The sequence below is a fragment of the Echeneis naucrates genome, chromosome 6, assembly GCF_900963305.1.
Source record: "Echeneis naucrates chromosome 6, fEcheNa1.1, whole genome shotgun sequence".
Taxonomy (NCBI): Eukaryota; Metazoa; Chordata; class Actinopteri; order Carangiformes; family Echeneidae; genus Echeneis; species Echeneis naucrates.
Genome location: NC_042516.1, coordinates 20,701,585 through 20,715,931, shown reverse-complemented (window position 1 = coordinate 20,715,931; position 14,347 = coordinate 20,701,585). Strand labels below are relative to the sequence as shown.

Genomic DNA, 14,347 nt, shown 5'->3' with positions numbered 1-14,347 from the left:
ATCTGCTCTATTTTTAGGGGTGCCTTCAAGTAACTTGATTTGTTGCTATATAAATGAAATTTAAATAGAGTTGATTGGAAGCATGCAAAAATTATTCTATGAAATACAAAATAATGTGAAGAAATAGGAACCTTTGCTTCCAGAGTCAAAGTGGATTCAATCCACTTTGTGGTTTCAATCTTCTGGTTTGACCTTAAAATATTTTACATAGCTGAACTGAAAAAACAGTTTGACTGTACTGTGGTTCATTTTCTTGTCGGTTGCGTTTTGTTTTCCTTTGAATTTTGAAAGGTAAATAAACTTTACCCAACAAATTGGATATTGCCATAACACCAAAACTTAGTTGCTATATAATTTCCTACATTCACAGACACCGTCAAACACATTATGTTTTATTAATGTGACAGTGTGAGAACCAGAATTCAAAGTCTGATGCATGCACATTTACAGTGTCAGAAGTAAAAGTAGTAGGTGTGAGTGGGAAATTACTCTAAAAGCTGTTAGGGTTCAAGTTGAGACTCCTGTAAAAGTTTGTGTAAAAAACAAATCCCAAACTTAGTCTGAAGTTATCATTCAAATTCTTTATTATTGTTAATATACATCAACATTTTTTTTGCACTTCTTTTGCTGCTGCTGCCTCTCCAAAAGAAACACGAAGAGGGAATTTAGAGTTTCCATAAAAAGGCTGTACACACACAAATTGTGAGTTCAGTCACTCTCAGTAAATTTGATAAGAAAATGAATTTGAATAAGAGGGATCATAGCACCAATCTGACACTGTTGAAGTGTGTTTCAGAGAAACGATGTGAACTTGTCCTTTAAGTTGCAGAAACTTCCGCTAGGCTGTGGCTTTAACAACCTTCTGGTGTTGGTGGGCTGAGGGTGTCAACAGGCTCATTTTCACTTTTGGTTTGTCTGTTGGTTTAAAAATAACAAAAAAAAAAAAAAAAAACCAAACAAAACAAGCCAAAGAAACAGAAATCTCACCAGAACAATCCACATTTATTTTGTCCCAGTTGAAATAATGAGTTTGTTGTTGGAAAGTGAATGTGATTGACAGTCAGTCTGACGGATTTTCCCTCTGACTAACCGGCTGGATCATACTGAGCCTCTGTTCTTGTCACTAACACCACGTCTCACTCATTCAGTGTGTTAGCCATAATGAGTTTTAAGCCAAAACAGTAATACTGATATCTTCTTGGGGGACCTGATTTTTACCCCCCAAATGCAGAAGATCCCCCCATGCAAATTTAATGTTGTCATATAGAAATGCACAGTCATGTGATGTGTTGTGTGATACTATTCAAATTAAATTCCAATTCCTTCATCTGTCCCATGGTGGGGTGGGGGGGTGGGGGGGTAAAATAAGGTAAAGACGGGTTATTTACAGCTGTGAGTATGTATGTTGTCAGCAGTGCTGGTTGTCCAGTCTTCTTCATGGATGACAGCTTAGCCATCATCTTATGCTGTTGTTCTGTTGCTCTTGTGTCAAGATGTGTTTGGGCTCCTTTCTGTCAGTGTGCAATCTGTCGAGAAGCTGGGTAGAAATATTCTGCACCGAAGGCGCTTTTGATTCACGCTGTCTCAACTAAGCATCAGCAAATTCAAGATGCAAACGTCCTGTAGTGAGTCAAGAAGCAGAACTGAGAAGGGGTCATCGTCTTGGTTGACTTATTCAGCTTATTCATCGTTACAGTGATTATTCACATTTCCATAACTTGAAAATCATTCAAAACCTGCTTTGGTAAAAACATTGTTGATCAACCCTTCGGGCTATAAATACCATAGATCTGCACATTGCAGTGATCTGAAAGGAAGTGGGTGGCAGTGTAAGATCAAAGATAAATTATAATTTATTGCACACAAGAGCAACCAACAAATACAGTCATACAGTAACATGGGGCTTATAACAGTGTGCTGGTGTGGCAATAACACACATGTAACACAGTATATGCTGTATATACACACACAACACTAAAGTAATCCCAATGAGCACCATAAAGATGGTGTGCGCCAACATTATAGTGTGTAATGGGATGATTGCAGGGTTGCACATATATATAAGGCTATTCAAGTCCCCCCTCCCTGTGAAGTCAGAAAACCCACCACACATACCACCATCATATCTGGCTCTACTTGAAGGTGGTAATACATCAGGTGTGCTGAAGTACCAGAGACAGTTTTTATTGAGGGCCAGAATATTCTTTAATTCTCATATGTCTCTTCAAATGAATCAGCAGTTACGGATTTTGGACTCACCTGCCGGTAAAAGCGATCCGCCCCCCGTGGAAAAAAAGGAGCAACCTGCCACGGAGCCTGTTGACGTAAACGAGGCATGTGCGAGCAGAGGAGTGGAGCGTGTCGTGGGCAGACTCTTACAAACAAAGGTACATTATTTCTCACACAACAAACAATGTCACAGAGTTTGTTGGTATTTTGCACGAAATATGTCTCAATATTCTGTTGAATTTTATTCCTGTTTTTCAATTTCAAATTTCAAAATGGTTAACAACTGGGCCTGCGTGCCTGCCTTTTACTGAGACCACAAGGAAATAAGACACAACAAAAGCCATTTAAAAAACAACAATCAACAAGAAAAAGTTGAAGGAAAACTCAGCATAATTTAATATGTGCTTATAAAAAGTTTAAGGCAGCTTCTTGAATACTTTAATTGAGACATGAACCCATTTTTACTTTGAGCTTCTTCTGTGGATACAAACAGACTGATAGCAGCTCATTCAGTCCAGCATTTCCTGTCAGTATTTTCATTTCCTGCCCCTTCTGTTTCCACGTCTGTGACAAATTTTAGGTGCTGACCAGATGAGTTCTCTCCCTCTGACCTCATGCTGTTTGTAGCCAAATTTCTCAGCGACAGTAAGTGTGAACAGATTTTGCTTAACACAGAGAAAGAAGAACTCTTTAAATGTTATTTAAATCGTTGAAAATTACTGGAGCTGATATAATCAAAAGATAAAATGGGTCAGAACATGACTAGCAACATAAGCATACAAATGATACGAACTGCAGTAATGTTTATTCTGAAATAATGACTAATTGCTCAACAACATGATCCAGCTCTGATAGAGAGTAAAACACTTACATGGGCACAAAACTGTTTAGTTGGAGGAAAAGCATGGAGTGTAAACTTGAGAGGCTTTTAGTTAAAACTTGTATATGGCCTTTAACAGTTACTGTGAAATAAAGGACAGCTGCATTTAGACCAAAAGCCAAACTCACTTTTCAGGTATTAGTCTTCTGATGATGCAGCAGTCGTGTTCAGACCACTTGATTTTCTCATGTGTACCTAAGCTACAGTATGAGGACTGCACCGTCACTTTAAATACCCCTCTCTAGGTTGTCAACTCAAGAGGATTACTGTGTGGGAAAAATTTTGCAGAAAGTCCTCATGAATAAAAGGGTCTTTCCGTCCTAACCAGCAAACAAACTGCAGCCCCTGCCAGGGACCAGCTCCAGGTCTAGTGATGCCATCCCCTGGTTCCAGACCTTAATGGGAGCAGCTTCACAAAGGTAACATACTGTAATCTGTAATGTGACAGCTCTGCTGCATATTCATTAAAACAGTTAATGCAACTGTTTGTGCGAGGGTGAAGTCACAGTTAGTGGCCTTGTCACTCCCAATAAATTAGGATGTTTTTCAAATGAAAAGAGTGTATAATACAAAAGATAAGACTTCTCAGTAGAACTCCGTTAACATTAACACCACTGCAAACCACAAAGCCAAAAATAAACCAAATGAAATAATTAAACTTCTAGTCTTTTGTTTTATTTTCTTTCCATTCTGTAACCTGTCTTTGTCAGAGTTGTCATTCTGGGTTCAAAGCTTCACAGTTGTGAAACTGCATCTACGTTTGTGTGATAGTTTGGCATTTGGCTGTGACTAATATTGGTACCGTGACATTAAGCAAGACTCATTCACATGCCCACATAATGATTGAAGTCTCACCCTGGCTCACCTGCCAGCCAGTATCATTCAAAACACCTACTTTTTAGTATATATACATTTGGATTATGGTTTGTGGTGGAGAATGGAGCTCAAAAAGCTTTAGGAGTTAGGATTTAGAAGTTATGTATGTATTAACAATGAGCTCTGAGGGGGCTCCACTGCTCTGTTAGGTCAAAACAGAATGCACAGATCTGGCATTATCTGAAAACTGTTATTGTAGACATGTGGGCATAAGATAAGGGTCTTTTGAAAGATATGAAAGCCTGCCTGGTGTCAGCAGTGTCATTTCATAACTGAAACATCGCATGTTGACTAAATGGTAAAAATAATATGAGCAAGCTGAAGCTCTGTTAAAACGCACTGCATCACATCAGTAGATTATTCACTCAGAAGACCTGGTTAAATTTATCTTTTATTGCAACTGAACATCAGATTTCTATGAAAGAATGTCTGTTGTCAGTTCTTGGTGACATAAACATGATGACTACATGATTTTGTAGATAATAATTTCAGCTTCCTGTTGACTTTTATGTCCTCCCCTGGTTAACTAATGCATATTCATAGCAGTAATGTGGATGTGGTGGAAAGGCACCACACAGACTCACACAGCTCAAAGGGTCTGAAACCACATCCTTTGTCACACCATTGATGACGACTATGACAAAGGTTGTTCTTCCACTGAGTGCTCTCAGGCAGACATAGACTCGGCTGCACATACTAACTCTATTCTCTGACAGACTGATTAGGTCAGTAGATTCAGGATTTACATTTGTATCAGGATTCAAATTAAAAGAGGTAAGATTGCTGTTCTTTTAAAATTTGTGAAAGAATTGTTGTCAGCTGTTTTGTGAGATTTATTCAGTGAACTGTTTCTTCCCTTGTATTTCTACTCTAAATAGTAAAGGTTGATGCTCATCTATGAATATATTCGATTATTGTTGTTTTATTCACCACTCATGATGTTGTAGAAAGATTTTTGAAACATTTGTCAACTTTATACATATTTCTTTAACTCAGATAGCATCTAAGATGTCATAGAGCATTGACGTGTGTGTGTGTCTGTGCTTCATATGAATGACAAATACATTAATACATACCTATTATTAGTTCCAGCTGCAGTGAAAGTTCCTGTGTGTCCAGCTGCTGATAACAGTGGGTTTCCCCCATGGCGCTGAAACCTGTGTACTTTTTGCTGTTGTGGGGCCTCACTTTATTGACTCATGGTGGTAAGTCACTTTATCTAATTGGCATCATTTTCGCGTAATAGTGTGAAAAAGTAGTTGTAAATTCTTCTTTAAGTTTAGATGAGATTAGCTGTTTTTTCTTGTGTATTGTATGTTTGTATTGGCGCTGTGGCCCAGCTCAGGTTTCCCTTGGAAATGAGCTTCTTCACTTGAGCACGGTTGATAAGTCAATGATGTAACAGGGCGGATATTTTTATAATGTCGCTGTTTTTTTTTTTAATTCAAACTTAAAAGGCTTTTCTTTTCTGATACAGTCACATCTATGTGCAATATTACCTGTTCGACGGACTACAAGGCTTTGCTGAATTGTTCCTGCTCAGGTTCGGTGCTGACGCATCCTGTCCTCCTCCAAGTCACTTGCAGGTACAATTTTTTTTTGTGCTGCTGGTAATGAAGATGTTTGATACTGTATGTGACTTAATCATAGCTTTAATTCAGAAGGAGGCCAGGGAGGTGCCTTTTTCTTCCTAACTTATACATAATCATGTTGCTATTCTTGTGCTGCCTGTAACATTTAGATATTTGTGTCATTAAAATAGATCCAGTCTCATCAGACTTTAACGAGGCTGTTTTTGTAGTTTTGAAAATGAAAACCCTCCACAGAGCATCATGCATTCATGCATTGGGATGTTTTCAGTGTTCATTGGTGTAATCGTGCAAAATATCATGTGCATTTTAAAAAATGCATGAGAAAGGGTTGTTAACATAAGCTGTGTGACAATTTAGAAAAGATATTTAAGATAAAAGAAAGATATTCAACTTATCTTTTATCTTTTTCTTTAAGCGAACTGGCAATTTGATCAATGATGATCAATAATGAATACACCTGCACTGGATTATTATTTTTTTGTAAAAGCATCAAATGGTGCTGAGATGTCTAACTGACTGTTTGCTTTTCTCTTACAGTGGTGAAGAAGAAGTCGTTGAGGGCAGCTGTGAAATCAAACCACCTCAATCCTGGTGCATAATTCACCAGGAGGACCTTGATGACGTTGCATCCATTGGAACCACGTGTAGTGCGAAGGCCATACAACAAGACAACAAATTAATTATCAGCCAGCCATCCAGCTGGCAACTAAGTGAAGTGGGTAAGTTCAGCTGTTCAGACCAGAGACTGACATTTTACAGGCTGAGCAGAAAAGACGTTAACACAGACGTTGTGAAATGTCACTTGTGACTTGTGTAGTGGCATCAAACTGCACGTTGAGATTCTTTTTCATTTTCTTATTCACAAATAATCGTTCTGAAAAAAATACAGAGTTGACAGGAATCATGGTAGCAAGTTTCCCATTTTTCATTTGGTAGCAAAACGCCTGCTTTACCCTACAAATTATGAGTGAAGTTAAAAATTCTGCGTAACTGCCGCATGTGGTCTAAGGCATTTTTGGCACATGTTTATTTTCACCTTCCCCTTGGGACTTTACTTTCACAGTGAAACCCCAGCCTCCTTTCAATGTTCAAGTAACACATGCTGACACGTTCAACAAGATCACTTGGGGCAACCTCAACCCTAGAGACTGCCTCATGTACAACATCCGCATACAAGACAGCAAAAACTTGTCAAAGGTAAACATGCATAAAATCACTAAGATTATCGTTGAGATGATGTTGCATTGACTTTATTGCCAAATTTGTCTGCTGGCTGGCGATTCCAACGCAAAACTCCCCTTTTTTTTTTTTTTTTTTTACCCCACAGGACCCATTTCTTTCATTTTCTGTGGAAAAAAATTACACTGAGATAAACCATGAGAATCTCGACCCACGGGTCAAATACATCGTGGACATTCGGGCCAAAATGTGTCCCACCAATCTTTATACTGGTCCGTGGAGCGAGTGGAGCTCCACAAACACCATAGAGGGTAAAACAACATTGTAGCTTTCAGCCTGGTCATGTGTTTACTGAAGCGTCATGTATGAATTTCTACATTGACTCTTTATTTCAGCATTTCATAATCAGAAAGTGTTCTCTTCCTCTTCCTAGGTAATGTTGGAGCGGATCAAGATTATCTATGGCCTCTCGGTTTTATCATCTTTCCTGTCCTTGGCATTGCATTTTGGTTTTGTTTCCAAAAATCGTGAGTATTATAAACACTGGGAGTTCCTTTAGATGTGAATTGGATGTGAAAGTCTGTTTTGAATTGGACTGTGATTCCTTATTTTCCTTTTGCTCCGTATGCTCAAAAGCGCCATTTGTATGTTTTTGAAACCGTAAAAGTTTAATTCCTTAAACCAATCTGAATTCGTTGCACAGACTATATATTTGGGTCCAAAGTCACAGCAAATTAACACTTAAGGTCATCAACGCTTCCAGTAAGTGAATAGCAAGTTGTGTTGAAGCTTCAATCTACACTTTTCCTGGCATCACCTCCCACATATAGAGAAACCACTGCAGCACTGTATGTGCAGCGACAAGTTGCACTGAAATGGCTAGCAGATATAGGAAGTTATGTAGAGCATCAGTGTCAGAGAACTGAGAAGACTTTGCAGTTACAAGAAGAAACACTAACTCAAAGGGGAACATGAACTCCGACCCAATGGTATCTATGATTTCAACTTTGCGGTTGCTGGTATTCAATGCACCACTTAAGGCCTTTCATCATGAACCTCCTAATTAATTGCAAAGAAGCTGCTGAATTGTTGTTGCATTATGCCCTGAGGTGTTTTCCAGCACCAGTATTTATGCTAGCACAGCATAATATGGCTCAGATATCTAGAAGTTGATGTGACTTTTGCCATCATAGATGCTTTCTTTTTTCACATCAAATCAATATTGTTTCCTTTTGGTTTAAGTTCTTATTACTCCTTATTACGTTCTTGTTACATCTTATTACATCCCCAACTATTAATAAGATTCATACTGTGTCACTTGCTGTGTCTTATCATTAAGTTGTAGAGAAAAAACTAGCACTACTAACCTTGGAAATTAACAATATAACTTAATCAATGATTAAGTTTATTGATTTAAATCAAAGTTTGGATGATCAAATCAGAGGTCATGCTACATTTTCTGTCATTCACATTCTAGACCTCTCATTGTATTATTTTGCTCATCTATGAGATCGGATTCATGTTTTCACCTTCCTGCTGTGTAATAGTTCACACAAAAGTAATTTTCTGTTATCTGTATTACCGGTTATGCTTTACCAACGAAAACGAAATCACCCCATCAGAAGAGATGCAGCACCCTTGAGTTATGTATGTAATTTCATTTTTCATCCTCTGCTTTCGTTCTTTAATCTTTTTCAGTCATTGGCGTCAAAAGCTGCAGTTGATCACATACATCCCGAAGCCAGATGAGTTCTTCAAGCCCCTTTACCACAACTACGGAGGGAACTTTAAGGTAAGGGGGAAGACAAAACAGCTCACTGTAATTTCCATACTAGCCCAGCAGGTGTTGCCCAAGAGGGGACTTTCAGCACATCTGGACCCTGCTCGGGACTTTCCCATGTCACATTTTGGGGCCTTTGTGATGCAAATGAGTCAGTGTGCAGGGGCATCCAGAGGCTTTTGATTTTTCATCTATCTGTGATGCTGTGGTTAAACATTTGTCTTTGACACGCTACCTGGTTCCACTCCAGTGGAAAATACCCTCGTTGAATCGTTTCAGGCCTTTTATGTGTCATTGTTTCAGGATAAAAATAGCCTGTTTACACTTAAAATGGGCACAGTATAGTGACGTTTCTTAGTGGATTTTTTTTCTTTTCCCATGTTGTAAAGTACCTCCATATTTTACACCTAAAGACAAGTTAATTAGTTATTTTGAGAGAAAAACAAAAGCAAACACTTCCTCATTTTATGTCCAAATAATGGTTTCCCTTCTAAATGTCGATGCCAGTCATAAAGGCTCAACATGATCTAATTGCACCCTCAAAAACCTCAAAAGATACCTTAAATATGCCCCAAGTGACAGCCTGTCAGCATGTTAAGGATTAAATTATTCTAAATGATTCAGCACTGTCGACTACAGAGCCTTTTTAAGTGATTAAGTTCAGCTCAGGTTCTCAGTCTGGGCAGTGTCAGCAGTCCTCTCATCCTAATATTGTGACGTGGCATGTTTAAAGGGTAAAAAAACTAAACTGGATTCAGTGTTCTGACCAAATTCAACACATTCAGCTGAGTGCAGAAACAAATAAATACATGCCTGCTCATCATCACGTCCACACACACTCACGTCTGAGTAACTGTGTGCTGCAATCACAGCTGGTGTTTTTCAGATGTAACTGTCGTAAACACCAAACGTGTTGCAGTTCCCAACTTTGCTCACCAGAGCGAGCTGCTGCAGCGTATAACCGAGAGGACATATTGTGGAAGGGGAGGTACAAGTTAGACAGTGAAACGCTCGCTCTACTTTGCTCTACGAGATGAAATGTCCAAACTAAAGTAGATGAAATTAATTAATCAACATTTTGGGATGTTCTTTAATTAAAATCTTATTTGTGACTTAAGGGGCGAGGTTCGAGGATTTACATCTGGAAAAATACACCGACTCATTAACAACGTCATACAGACTGTAAGCAAACTAAAAACACTGAATCTGTGTACAGGAAACCATGATGGTGTAAAAAGTGCAGGCATAGCAGGTAGTCTATATGCAGACTAACCTGGCACAATGTCTCAGGAAAGAGGAGTTTACTTTTTCCTGTTTGTTTTACCTGCAAACAATCTAGATCACTTTATGGAGAACATAGAAGGACATTTCTCTGGGAATTGGGAATATCTTTTTAGAGGTAGAGTCAAGTTCGTAGAAATCCAACCACCATCAGAATAGGAAGGACATTTTGACAATAACCTGTTCTTGTCTAACTTGTTAAGTTAGAGAATCTCTACAAGATCACTTTGACAGAACTGAACCAGCCTTTCTTTCAGAAATCACCGATCTACTTCGCTTGCACTCTTTATCTTTTTCTTGTGGTGTAGTGCACTTGTGTTTTCTCAGCGGATTAGAGGCAGCTCCGTGATGGCGATGAGCTTTGTACCTCAGGATGTGGCAAACTTTGCATCAAGAATTTGATTCATGCTTATCAGGGCATCACTTTGCCGGCTGGCTGCAGAGCTGTTAAGCCTTTGTAACATGAATGAGCTGCTCTGAAGCTGCATGCAGTTGTGGAGAGTCTGCATCAAAGTAAAAAAAGAAAAGTAAATATGATTATACCAACCTTTATTTCTTCACTGAGCACAACTCATTGTTTATGTGCAGTAGATACTAGCTAAAAACTGATTAGGATTGACTAAACTGTCAACATTTCCTTGTAGGAGGTAAGAAAATAACTTTTAATGAAACTAATAATGAATAATTATAAATAAATAAATTATAATGAAATAATGAAACAAACATTAATACATACTCAGAATTAATGAACTTACTTATTGTGTGTTTGTGTATGTGTTCCCTCATTGAAGCATCTAGGATTCTGTACAATTTAAACTTATTATATATGTAAGTAAATATATATACGGCCCTTTGCAGAAGTTGCTCCGATAAATGTTTAGACCCTAAATATGAAAAACTCATTGCTCAAATTTAACAACTGCCTTCAAGACTACAAACTCCTCAATTAACAAATTATATCTTATCGACTGTGGTTCTACTGGGAATAATGGCGAGCTGAGAGAATCATCTCTTTAGGACAGTGATTCCCAACCTGTGGGTCGCAGCCCACCAGGGGGCTGCAAAGGTTCTGGTGATGGGCTGACAAACCTTCATCAACAAAACATGAATATAGACAAATATTTTTTTGTTCTTTTAGAATGTAGCGACTTTTAAAGATTTCTTTTAAGCTCTTTTTTTTGTCGCGAATGAAGACTGAAGTCTGTGAAATCAGTTTAGTCCTGAACATTTGATTGTATAGTATTGTTTATATAAGAAGTGCCATGTGGACCTCTAGTTAGAAAAGGTTGTTTTAAAGTTTGGAGAAAGTCCTTCCCAAAATGTACAACAATTGCTATAAAAGATTCATTGTGATGATTGATTTAACCCCATACGCCGATTTGTCTGTTGTAGGAGTGGGTGAAGCCTGTATTCAGCGAGTACGATTACCTGATGATCAACTCCCAAATTCAGCCAACAACCAAGAAGCCGCACGACATTCTTCAGTGGAACAACGAGGAGCAATGCTACAGCGAGATCCTTGAGACCAAGAAGGTTGGTCAGTTCCTCCAGGCGCTGCAGCAGCCTCAAAACAAATTACCGCTGCACTTCCAGGACGGGGGCAGCTCACAGGGCACCAGCCACTCCGTTGGGCACATCTCCATCCACACCGTGACTCTGTCTGGAGAGGAGTTTGAGGAGGAAGTCATGTCCCAGAGCTCCATGAACACCCTCAAATGTTACAAAGATGGAGAAAGCTTCGGTTCCTTTGAGGAGGACAACAGAGGGAACGGCGACTACAATTTGGAGGAACCACAGCTGTCCAGGTTGGACAGACAAAATGGGCTGTTACCGCAGCATGAAAATCAAATATCCAATGAGTTGTCACTGGAGCATCTAAACTTTCAGCCTCATGCCCAGATTCACGAACCGGAGAGGCTGTCACTCGACTCGTTTGCCTCAAACGACTCAAACGACGGATACCCACATGTGGATTTGGACACTATTGACAGTGGTTTTGTCGAGTGCAGTAGCCCCGGGGCCTCGGACTCAAACAGAGGAGACCATATAGACTCTGATTTATTTAACGAACACAAAAACTCCAACTCCAACTACGTGAAGCAGTGGATGGTATGTAACACTATTCAGGAGGACTCCACCAACTCAGAGAACGAACTACGCGAAACACAGTGATTTAGGATCACAATTTGGGATTTACAACATGGACATTGTAGGACATTAAGATTTAAAGAGGATACCAGTCATCTGGTCAGGACACAGTCCTGCATGTTTCATTCATCTTGAAATGCTCGAATACTGTTAACTTTGTACTGTGTATCTATATAGTTAGCTTCCTCTTTCTTTGTGCATGTTTTGCTTTTAAAAGACTTTTCAAAGACACAGCAAGTGTGCCATTTTCCAATTTTCCTTATTTTCTTTAAGTCAATCTTTTAAACCAATCATGTGAATGCTACTTTAATTGTAATTATTCATTATAGTAAAGTCTATAATTAGTCTGAAAGCAAGCCCCACCCAACCCTCCAGACTTCAGTCATGCAACAGAGGATAAAATGCTGTTGCTTATTGTATGCTGCTTTATGCTGCTAGAAATTGTCTTTAGTTGCTGAATTTCAAACTTCATGGCCATGGTCATCAACCTGTGCTGCAATGCAAGCATGCCTGCTGCCTTATCAAGATGTCTGATAATTTTTATTTTCCTTGAACATGCATTTTGTGTGTAACCACCTTAACCATCCATCCTGTTTTGTCAGTAACAAGCAAGCATGGAGCAAGGTTTTATCATTTTTTAAAAACTTTCTGACATTGACCTCAATTGTCAAGAGCCTCTGTGTTGAGCATGTCAATCGCCTTGAGTTATGTAGAAAAGGTTTTCTGAGTGTATTCGTTCCATTTTGCCAAATGCCACCTTTATACTTCATGACTAAAAAAGCACGTTGAAAATGAAAAAACATTATTATATTGATGTTTTGGGCCCATGTTATGCACATTTCATATTCGTGACAGATATGTTTATGACATTACATCAGGACACCTGCTGATTTGAAGATTTTGGAGGTTTTGGTGAATATTGCTGATATTATCTAAAAATGGAGGAGCGTGTGGTGGGCGGGGGAAATGTGGCTCATTTAATTTCCATATTCTGAGTTTCCCTGCCAGCTTTTGGGTGCTCGTTGAGGTCGTGACTCTCCATCCTACACCAATCTACCTGCTGTCTGCTTTTCCCACAGTTTGATTACTAAGCTGTGATCATATAAATGAATTCTGTATTCAGTTAAAGAACAGAGACATGCATGGTCTGATTCTGGCTTTGCACAGAAAGTCTGCAGTTTCATCTTTAAAGCTGATAACAGGTTTACAGTCATATATTATATTATATTATTATATTATTATATATATATTATATGTTTTTTCAGCTCATTTTTGTCCCCCTTCCAAATTGGAGTACTCTCTCAATCTGGAGTCTATTTGCTTTTCTTTTATCTCGTGCACTGGCTTTTCAGTATCAAGTGAACATACCTACATCTCATTTTTGTCTTTCTGTGTTGTGTTGAGCTTTTAGATTTTTTTTGTTGAGTTGTTGTGTTTGGGAAGTCTCGTTTTTCTTTCTGTGTCATAGTAATGACAAGTTGAAGGGAAGAACAATTTTTAGATAAGTGAATACTTCACAGCATCATAAGGATTTGTTGAATATGGTTTGATGAGTATGAAAATGTAATTTAGATGTTACATGGCAGACTGCCATAATTATCAAAACACTGATTTTGGAAAGGAGTCACTTCCAGTGGAGAGCCAAAGCTTGTTAGATTAATAAAGAAATTAAAAAAATATATCTTATGTGTCAAAATGTTTTCTTAACATTCCTAAATTAAAGTTGTAACCCACCGTAACAAAATATACACTGCTCAAAAAAATAAAAGAAACACCTTCACAACACAATGTAACTCTAAGTCAATCACACTTCCAGTTAGGAAGCAGAAGTGTTTGTGAATCAGTGTCACCTGCTGATGTGCAAAAGGAACAGACAACAGATGGAAACGAGAGGCAGTGAAGGAGTGACCACCTCATCCCTCCTGGCTCTTTTGCATTTCGTCAGTGCTCGCACCCCTACAAACCGCAGAAGTTGCTCAGGTGGGGCAGCTCATCCATGATGGCGCATCAGCACGAGCTTTGGCAAGAAGGTTTTCTGTGTCTCTCAGCACAGCGTCCAGAGTATAGAAGAGATACCCCGTAGGAGGGCAACAACCCACCAGCAGGACCGCTACCACCTCCTCTGAGCAAGGAGGAACAGGAGGAGCACTGCCGGAGCCCTGCAACATGACCTCCAGCAGGAATATGCATGTTTCTGCTTAAAGTGTCAGAAGGCTTGTGCTCACAGACCAACACCGTGCAGGGCGATTGGCAGAGTCGCCGCTGGCGCCCCGTGCTCTTCACACTGAGCACATGTGACAGACGTGACAGACGCCGTGGGGAACGGCATGACCGGTTTGACGGTGGGTCAGCAATGGTGTGGATTGGCATTTCTTTGGTGGG

General features: G+C 39.2%; 1 protein-coding gene and 1 long non-coding RNA gene across 3 annotated transcripts; both read left to right on the top strand.

The window, feature by feature from the left end:
• The first annotated feature begins 2,254 nt into the window (after positions 1-2,254).
• Positions 2,255-3,505, top strand: LOC115045162 (uncharacterized). The gene is made up of 3 exons (XR_003840863.1): positions 2,255-2,387; positions 2,810-2,874; positions 3,438-3,505. It is a non-coding gene; the product is annotated as an uncharacterized LOC115045162 (long non-coding RNA).
• On the top strand, positions 3,504-13,634 carry il21r.1 (interleukin 21 receptor, tandem duplicate 1). Of its 2 annotated transcripts, none has more exons than XM_029504701.1 (9): positions 3,504-3,528; positions 5,072-5,190; positions 5,463-5,571; positions 6,115-6,296; positions 6,641-6,774; positions 6,905-7,067; positions 7,190-7,283; positions 8,455-8,548; positions 11,210-13,634. In XM_029504701.1, the coding sequence occupies exons 2-9, from the start codon at positions 5,130-5,132 to the stop codon at positions 11,987-11,989; spliced, it is 1,617 nt and encodes a 538-aa protein (XP_029360561.1). In that variant the 5' UTR covers positions 3,504-3,528; positions 5,072-5,129; the 3' UTR covers positions 11,990-13,634. The 2 variants fall into 2 exon arrangements, with proteins under 2 accessions (XP_029360561.1, XP_029360560.1); XM_029504700.1 differs by lacking the exon at positions 3,504-3,528 and adding an exon at positions 4,620-4,759.
• The last annotated feature ends 713 nt before the right edge of the window (positions 13,635-14,347 follow it).

Bases quoted from the DNA above. Each gene is read 5' to 3' on its own strand.
- il21r.1 (XM_029504701.1), top strand. From the start codon at position 5,130: ATGGCGCTGAAACCTGTGTACTTTTTGCTGTTGTGGGGCCTCACTTTA. The intron at 7,068-7,189 runs GTAAAACAACAT...TCCTCTTCCTAG, and splicing joins CTCCACAAACACCATAGAGG to GTAATGTTGGAGCGGATCAA. The intron at 8,549-11,209 runs GTAAGGGGGAAG...TGTCTGTTGTAG, and splicing joins ACTACGGAGGGAACTTTAAG to GAGTGGGTGAAGCCTGTATT.